A 9,061-nucleotide genomic window follows, 5' to 3' on the forward strand; every position below is an offset into this window, starting at 1 on the left:
AAAATAAACATTCTGGTTCCCATTTCCTGCAGTTGGATGTTTTATGATCAGAGAGACAGAGGCATTGTGCCTTTGTGTTTCTCCCCTAAGAGTGTCCTCCTTTGGTCTTGTGTGTGCATAAGGTGTTTTTGTTTTTGTTTTTACTTCACAGTTTCTCTAAAGCCAGTTAGAGTTCTTCCACTTAGTTTTTTTTTTTTTTAAAGTTCTGTTTCAGTAATTTGACTTTCCAAGAATTTGCAGCTCCCCGTTGGTCAAGTGGGTATTGGAAACACTCTGGTGCATTCTTTTTCAGATCAGTTACTGACACCTTTAATCTCATCATTTCTAAGGAGTTCTGCTAAGGAAAATTTCAGTGGATGGATAAGTCTTCGTTTTCAATTTTTTCTTAGGCGTTTTTGTTCACACATTGCATTTGTCAATAGTATCATTTTGAGGATGTATGGCTTCACTGATTTTCTCTTTCCCCTATCATTTCCTTGAGTTCCTTTTAGTATCATTGTCACCAGAAATCTGTACCCTCAGGCCAGCCCTCCCCCGCCCCCCACCCACAAGCCCGGAACTCCACCTTAGCAGTCAGACCCTGACATGTCCATGCTCAACAGTCCCTTCTCCCTGGAGGAGATGGGGTTTCCTACCAATGACACATCTCAAGCTGGGGCGACAATCCCCAGCAGTATGGGCCATACTTCCATGGGTTGTGGGATTTCTAATACCCATTTTGTGGCCTGACTGTGGTTGTAAACTCCAGGTCCGGTGAGGGGAGAGAATTTCTAGTACCTCCTGGTTTATCATCACGAAGAGAGATAGAAAATTACAAAGCCCGTGTTATAATTATGAAATTTAAGTCGAATATTACCTATTTACCCCAAAACAGTATCCAAGAACTTGTGCTGATCAACATTTTTATATCACCATCTTGTAAAAAAAAAAAAATATTCTAGAATCCTTGACCTATGCACAAGTCTTCATTGCACAAGTTTTCCCCTGCATAGGCTGGTTGCTGCTGACTCTGGACCCTGGGTTGGAAACCTGAAGGCTGGATGGACAGGCTGGCTTGCTTTAGGGGGTCCCCCAAACACAGGCCATGGCCCCATCCTGAATGCATTCCGTGTTTGAGGCTTAGATCTTGCTTTTGACTGACCCCATATCTAATGGGTAACTGAGGCCCAGAGACCTGGAACAGGGCTAATGATAGATGGACTAGGAAAGCCAATGCAGCCTGCGGGCTCCCAACCCCACAGCACAGAAGCCTCCTCTTCCCACCAGGCCACATGGTACTTACTTCCTCCAGCCCTTGAAAAGCCCTCTCCTGGGATTGGTGCTCTTGCCCTTCTTAACCGAGTGGGATGGGGGCTCCAGTTCACAAGCCAGGCGGAAGCTAAGCCATGGAGGGCAAAACAGTGAACACTACACCAGCACCCACTCTCTTCCTCCCTCCCAGGGCCTTACCGGGAAACCGCAGCCCAAGTGGCCAATTGACATCAGGTGACACTGATCCTGGGGCACGTGTCTGTCTTCAGAGTCCAACTCCAGGTCCACGCCCTTCTCCATGCCCCAACCACTCTGCCCGCCTCACCTCTCAGTCTCGCTGAGCCGGGGCAGGCCCTCGAACCAGGCCCGAAAGCGCTCATCAGGCTTCATGTTGACAGTGTTGCACGAAGCCTGCAGGCGCTTGAGTTCAGAAATAATCTGGTATTGCTGAGCCAAAGAAAGGACAGGATGGTGAGCGGCCTGAGGGGCAGGGCCAGCAGCTGGGTCCCGCAGTTCACTGGTGCTGTCCTGCTCACTCAGAACCCTCCATGGCAAGAAGCCGCACCTCCATGAGCTCTCTGAGACCCAGCTGAGGCCCACGGCACCCGGGGCCAGTCCACATCCCTCTGCCCATCATCCCCATGCATTAAAGTAAACACAGAGCTGACTGGACAGCCCATCTGCTCCTCACCACCCCCCTGATGGGTGAGGGAGGCCTCGGCTCACCTTCCTCAGTTTCTCCACATTTATGATTCTCCCCTAGAGACCAAAGCCAAGACAGTTAGAAAGCAACCCGTCCACCATGAGGGGACCTGGCCAAGCCCAGAAATCCTCTGCCTGCACCACGAAGGGAGCCCACCAAGTGACAAGGAGACACCCAGCCCGTGCCAGGGCAGGCTTCCCCATCCAAGACAGGCCACAAAGCCTCAGAAGCCTTGAGCCCAACACTCCCTGAGGACATCCCAGACTGAGCCCTGCTGAGAAGGCCCTGGGCGCATGTGCAGCCTGACCGGGGCGGAGCTCCACACGCAAGCCCACAGTCACCCTGTGGTGGACCGGCCTCACCTGCTGCTCTGCTAGGAGGAAGCTGCTGGTCTCACCCCACAGGATGGGTGTAGGCTCTGGGTGAGGCTCTCAGGAAAGCTTCAGCTCAGGGGGTCCCCAGGGCTTCTCCCTTCAAATACCACAACCCAGACCCAGAGCCCAGGCACACTCACACACTGGAAGTCTGGCATCTCCTTGTTCACCTTCTCCAGTTCAGCCAGGAAGGTGCCCAGGTAGGGGACGGTGCCCTGGAGGAATCCATGTGAGATCAGGTGATGGGGGACAGCCCAGAACCTGTGAACTCGGGGCTTCTCAGCCTGGCCCAGGGCCCTGCAGAGCTGCCTACCCAGAGGGCTGGAGACCTTTGTCCACTTCTGTACACAGCAGCCCTCCTGCTCCCTCAACACTCATTGTCCTCTGCTGAGCCTCAGGCTGGCATGTGGGAGGGCCTGGAGATCTGCTCGCCCCACCCAGCCCCTGCCTCATCCCCTCTGCAGGCCCTGGCTCTAGGAGCACAGCAGATGGTCAGACAGGGAGCCCTGGGGCTCAGTCTCAGTCTTTTCAGTGAATCTGGAAACAGAGCAGGTCAGGAGAGTCCTGGCCATCTTGCTTCTACAGAGTCACCATGGCCTCGGGGAGCATCTCCCATCGTCTCCTCCTCTGCTCTCTGCCTTCCCTTGCACTTGATCCTAGGCCAGCAAATGTGGAAGAGCCCCTGGCAGGAGTGTGGATGGAGTAGAAGTCTTTCTCCCCACACCTTGGCTCTGACAGTGCCCTAATTGGGCTCAGGAACACCCCCACCCCCTTTGCTGGTCAGGGCCAACACCTCTGCCACCCATCATAGGAGTTTTACATCAGCTCCACATTCCAGTGCTCCTTGGGGGTGGGAGGGGATGCTTCATGCTGGCCTGGCCTCTCTGCCTGCTCCTCATCTGCACAGTGGGGACAAGCATGGGGCCAGGGAGCACTCAGTGCCTCTGGGCCACTGCGTGGGTGTGGCCTGCGGAAAGGCCTGCTCAGAGCTCTCACACAGTTCTTTTCTCCCCTGGCCTGTGATCTCCCCTCCCCTCAGGTCAGCATTCAGTTTACCATACCTCCATTTGCCAAATGGGAAAACTGACACACACTGACGTCTGCGAGGCCCTGCAGGTGCCCAAGGCCTCCAGCCCCTATCTGGACAGTGACCAGGCCTCTGTTCTTACACGCTCTGTGTGCACCAGAGTTCTTTTCTCAGTTGAATCACAAGGGGAGAGAGACAGGGGCTCTGAGATCCCTGGCAACCCCTCTCCTCCTTGGAGACTGTCTCCAGGTGGCCTCAAGGCCTCCTCCAATGCTTCACATCTCCAGAGCCCCGCCAGGGCCACGTCCTGGCAGGAAGCCCTGCCTGGAGAAACAGTGTCTGAGGCTTCCTCCTGGGCTGTGTCCACACTGACCATGCGCACAGCATCCATCTCTTGGCCATGCTCTCCCTTCACATTGCCCCACTACCCCATCTGCCCTTCCTCCCCAGACCATGGACTGGAAGTGTCCCCACCCCTCCAGCAGGCACTGCCAGCCCCAGCTGCCTCCCCTCCTCGCTTCCCATGCTCCCCCACCTGGGGCAGCTGTTCTCTGTGCAGGGCGTGGTTTGATCCAGGAGAAAAGTTCTTTGACAGCCTCTCAAATTCGTAAAAGCTGTCCCTGCACATGGGCACACAAGGGCATAAGGGCAAGGTTTGCCAATGACAAGACTCTGCATTTTCTGCCCTAATCAGGACTCCAAGGGCCTGGCCTAGAGGTTTGCCCAATTGCACTGAGCCCTTGGTTTGCACGGGTGCAGAATGGGCATTTCAATTGGCAACACAAGGAACCAGCTCCATTACCACCAGGAGAACTATGTGGCTTTCATCTGGTCAGATTTCTGTCATTACAGCATGAGATTGTGAAAACCTCCCCAGTGGCTCCATCAGTGTCTCACAGAGAAGGGAGTCAGGCGTGCCTGGCACTGACCCCAGCCCCTGCCCTCAGGGTGTGCGGCAGTGAGGGACAGTGCCAGCCCCCGCACCCCGTGCACTCATGGGGACAGAAGCCTGCCCACCTGGAGACCTCTTTCCACGTCTTCTTTAGGCGCTGGATGGCTTTGCTCTGCAGAGCAGAGATGATGGCGTGGAGGGAGGACAAGTTCTTCAGGGTTTCACAGTGCTGGAAGGAGAACTGTGTGAGCCCCGGGGGAGCTCCCCCCGGGCCTGCCTTCACCCGGGATGGAGCTGCTACTCCTGAGATGGATGCTGGGGTCAGGCAGGACACCACTGGGCCCATGTGTGACCAGAGCAGGGTTTAACCTTCCCCAGTGGATTGTGTGTCCCACCCCGGGCAGTCACTCCCCTCCATGGGGAATGGAGAGGGGAGGAGGGAGCGGGCCACAGGCAGCCAAGAAGCAGGGAGCTGGGGTGTCTGAGGGTCCCTGGCCTCAGTCTCTGCCCTTCAGTGGAGGAATTCAGAGGACATTCACAGACACAGGCCTGACGCATACCGTGGCCACTTTGATCCAGTGCTCGATCACGCAGGCCCTGTCTGGGGCCTTCATGCTCTGGTTCCCAAGACAGGTGGTGACCACACAGGATGACACTTTGTTGGACTGGGTGATGATGGCATGGATCGTGGGTGCAGGGTGCTCCTGATCCTTCTTGTCCTGGATGAATTCCAGGCTCTGGTAAGCCGCCATGTTTTTGAAAAACACCTGAGAGGGAGAAACAGTGGACCTGCTCCTGACCAGAACACAGCCACCAGGCCCAGGCCAGAGCCCAGTGGTAGCCACTGGGCTTGGGTGTCCCTTGAGCCTTGAAGAGAGCAGTGGGATGATTGTGACGTCACTATGGGTTCCCAGTGACATCATCAAAGATGGCAAAGGGAGGGTGAAGGGCATTTGCTTCTAATAAAGCTTCCAATTTGCCACAAAATCCCCAGGCCTGCACAAAGAAGGTACACAATCTTCATCTCCAACACACCTCCCTCGTGTGTCCTGACCCCATGCACTACTGCATCAACCAGAGTTTGCCTTCTCTCTGCAGTAGGCTCAGTTTACATCTGGTGCCTGGTGAAGGCTGATGAAGCTAACGCTGGTGGTGGTCTGCACCTCTGCCCCCATCCCTGAACCTTCACAATCACATAAGGCCAGAGACCTTTACCCACAGCCTAGTGATGAAGTGAGGTTTGAGGTTCGGAAATTTACTCTGCATTCTCAAACGTTTGGCACTTCTAAGGGAGGTGGGGAGGGAAGGGGTGATGTTTGCATGTGATGTGCACCATTTCCCAAGCAGGGGATGGCAAGACTGGGCAGAAGATTGCAAGAAAGACCCTCTCTGCCTTGCCCTGCCCTGCCCTGCCCTGCAGAGTCACTTACCATATCCATCCGCGTCAACTGCTCTGCCAGCAGGGCCCGAGGGAAAGCCAAGAAGCGAGAAGTCTCATTGAACCCACGTCCTGTGTCCACACAGAAAAGCCTGAAAGGCTTGCCTGAAGGGTCCAGCACTGGACAGGGATCCAGCTCGTGAGTGTCACAGGAATTCCATTCTGGTTCTCCAATGTGCTCTAGAGCCAGCAATGGAACCTCTGATAGAGCTGTGGGAGGAGGTAGAACTTCCACATGACTGGCTTGTCCTAGGACTTTCCAGAAGCAGAGCAGTCTCCTGTCTGCCTGTAATCCCAGCCTGTAATCCCACCACAAAACTCTTCTGAACTGAAGCCCATTCTACCCTCTGAGACATCCCAGACCCATCATTTTTCCCAGCACCAGGCCAGCCTTGGAATCTTTCCTCTCTGTGGAACCAGTGCCCTCCCCCTCCATTTGGCCTGTGCTCAGCCTCACTTCGCTGCAGCGTCTCCAGCTGGTTCAAGAGATGTTGAGCCTGCAAGTCCAGGTCCGAGCCGGGCATGTTGAGATTCAAGTAAGCCAGCAGAAGCTTGAGGCACGGGAAATCTGGAGGCTGGCAGAAATCCTCTGCGTGCTGGTCCAGCCAGGAGGCCAGGATGATGGAGATGGCTCTGTGGCACAGATGGAGGCCTGCTGTCTCCTTCATGCTGGACCCCAGATGTCTCTGACGTGGTACCCCTTCCCACTCGATGCCATTCTAGAAACCTTGCCTGCCTACCTGGCAGCGACTGGGCTTGGCTGGCACCTCCACACATGACATGTGCTGTCCAGTGTCCACAAGCTGTGTGGAGGATGTCTCCCCACTCACACCCGAGGACCCTCACTCCAATCCCCCACTCACCATATGCCTGAGCTGAGCTATGCCTCTGTGTTTGGAGGATGTATTGGGAAATTTTCATAGTATGGTCTGAAGTGGGGAGGAATTCTCATAGGAACCACCTCTGACCCCCCAGACTCCCCACTGCCCCCCAGTACCCAGGACACCCCAGCTCTCTGCCTTCCCTGCCCCATACGTGCCTCATACCTCAGCCTTCAAGAATCACTCACAAGACCTGTGGACTCCATTTGCCCAGGCTGCCTCCAAACCCACTCCTGAATGTGGACCCACACTGGACTCCTTGCTGAACCAGAGCCCACTCACGTTCTCAGTTGGTCCTTCGGCCCCCCGCAGTCACTGGAGAAGGGGAGGATGCAGCCATACCTACAGGAGGGGCCAGGGCGTCATCTCTCCCGCACCTGCTCAGGGCTCTCCTGTCACTGGCTGACCCCTTGCTGGGAGCCCAGGCCAGGACAGCAGGGCTGTGCATGCTCCTCTCCTGAGGCAGGCTGAGTGCATGACAATGCCTCTGCACACGTAGGTGCTTCTGATATCTTTGTACAAGGAAAGTGCTCAGGCAGATTCTCCCCAGCTTCCTCAGTGATCCTGGTGCCCCAAGTCTAACCCCATTCAGGACAAGACCTCTGCCCCCAAAACACAGAGGGAGCCGCCATTACAAATGGTGGTTCTCAGACTAGGGAGGACCCAGACAGACAGCTTCTTCAGCACACACAGTGGGCAGCTGACTGCAAAGGAAATCAGCTTTCCCATGACCAATCTTACCTAAGATGCCCAAGACAGTCCCAGGATCAGCCAGGGGGTGGGGAGACTCTGGAGGCCCCAGGGCTCTGTGTTGGAGGCCCTGGGCTGGAGCTCATGCTCACCTAGCAAACAGCAAGTCCAGCACCTGCTGGGTGGTGGCAAACTTCCGGTATACACACAGGAAGGTGGAGACGAAGTTAGGGTCCCCCAGCAGTAGGGACGGCACCAGGTGGTCCACCAACTTCTCCAGTTTGCCTGCCTTGAGGGTCCCCACCCTGCAGAGCTCCCCAAGAACAGGGATGCAGTCATGTTCATCCTGGATTCGGACCAGGGAGGGAAAGTTGAGATGTGAAAACAATGTGCTGCCTTAGGGTTCAGTGAAAATAGGATGAATTTTCCTGCACACATGCTCTCTCTCTCTCTCTCTCTCTCTCTCTCTCTCTCTCTCTCTCTCTCTCTCTCTCTCTCTCTCTCTCTCTCTCTCTCTCTCTCTCTCTCTCTCTCTCTCTCTCTCTCTCTCTTTCTCTCTCTCTCTCTCTCTCACACACACACACACACATACACACACACACACACACACACACACACACACACACGATGGTATGCTGCTTGTCTTCAGCCATCCTGGGTTTCTCTAGGGGAGTGTTTGAGTCACCTTTGAGGTCCTCTGGGGAAACCTCCAGAGTCGGCATGGGCCAGCACTGACCCAGTATCTCCAGGTGGGCAGGCGGCCTCCTCTCTGGCCTCTCCTGAAGCCTCTGGAAGAGGGGAAACAGAAAGAGAACATCCTCCTCCTCGCAAGATCTCCGGACAAGTGAGCTGGATGAGGTTGCCAGGATACAGCGTTCCACACTGTTTGGCTCTTCTTGCAGGAAGTGAGGTCATCTCCGCTGACCACCTCACCTGGGACTCCCCAGGGACTCAAGGACATCCTCCTCCGTGATCCCTGGGGATCTTCACCATCCCCCTGCCACCTGGGCCACACGGACAACAGGACACTGCCACCCCCGCACAGCCAGACCCCGATCTCTCCAGGCCAGCCTGTGTGTCACCAGCACCCAACCTTTGAGGAGGCAGAACTTGGATCAGATGAGGCCCACAGCCTCCCCCAGCCTTCCCTGCTCCCTGGAGTAACTCTAGCATCTGCTTCCTTGAGGACTTTCCATTGTGTGTGCCTCTGTGTTCCTGGATTCCCCCTGACACTCAAGGGCAGATGCTATGCGTCATTATGTAGGAAGTTAGAGATGAGGCAGGGAAAAGTGAGGATTTAGTGTGTCACCTGCAATCCCAGCACTGAGGAGGCTGTAAAGAAGGCACCCCAAGTTCAAGGCCAACCTGGGCTGCCTATGTAGACACTTCTTCCAAATGAGCATAAACTCAGAACACAAAACAACACACACACACACACACACACACACACACACACACACACACACACACACACACTAATTTTAATGAAATGCCCAGAGAGGACCCTTTCAATGGTAAATAAAAATTCTGAACTGAAACCAAGTTGACTAACAGAAAGAAGCTTGTCTGACAGAGGGAGAAAACTGGTGGTATGTGGGGGCCATGCATGGCATGACCCAGCCCAGGGTGGTTTGGGGGAGGCCTCCTCCTTGAACTGCCCCTTGGCCTCTGGGTGCTCTCCCAAGAGGCAGAAATGTCTAGGCAGACAGACCCATGCTTCTAACTCAATCACTCCACCTATGCCTGCCTGTGGCTCTTAGCCGCCAGCCAGAGACTCTGTCCAGGGTCCTGATCTCAGCTTCTAC

General features: G+C 55.1%; 1 protein-coding gene across 1 annotated transcript; it reads right to left on the reverse strand.

Moving 5' to 3' along the window:
- Window positions 1-867: 867 nt before the first annotated feature.
- LOC138814873 (ral guanine nucleotide dissociation stimulator-like) lies at window positions 868-8,073 on the reverse strand. The gene is made up of 13 exons (XM_070003964.1): window positions 7,942-8,073; window positions 7,409-7,602; window positions 6,849-6,908; window positions 6,143-6,318; window positions 5,678-5,895; window positions 4,808-5,014; window positions 4,373-4,476; window positions 3,891-3,975; window positions 2,469-2,543; window positions 1,978-2,010; window positions 1,577-1,698; window positions 1,283-1,378; window positions 868-1,036 (listed from the first exon to the last, which is right to left on the reverse strand). Exons 1-13 carry the CDS (start codon window positions 8,071-8,073, stop codon window positions 952-954), a joined length of 1,587 nt encoding a protein of 528 aa, XP_069860065.1. The 3' UTR covers window positions 868-951.
- Window positions 8,074-9,061: the final 988 nt, after the last annotated feature.

This window comes from Dipodomys merriami, unplaced genomic scaffold, assembly GCF_024711535.1.
Source record: "Dipodomys merriami isolate MVZ:Mamm:240054 unplaced genomic scaffold, mDipMer1.0.p SCAF_62, whole genome shotgun sequence".
Lineage (NCBI taxonomy): Eukaryota > Metazoa > Chordata > Mammalia > Rodentia > Heteromyidae > Dipodomys > Dipodomys merriami.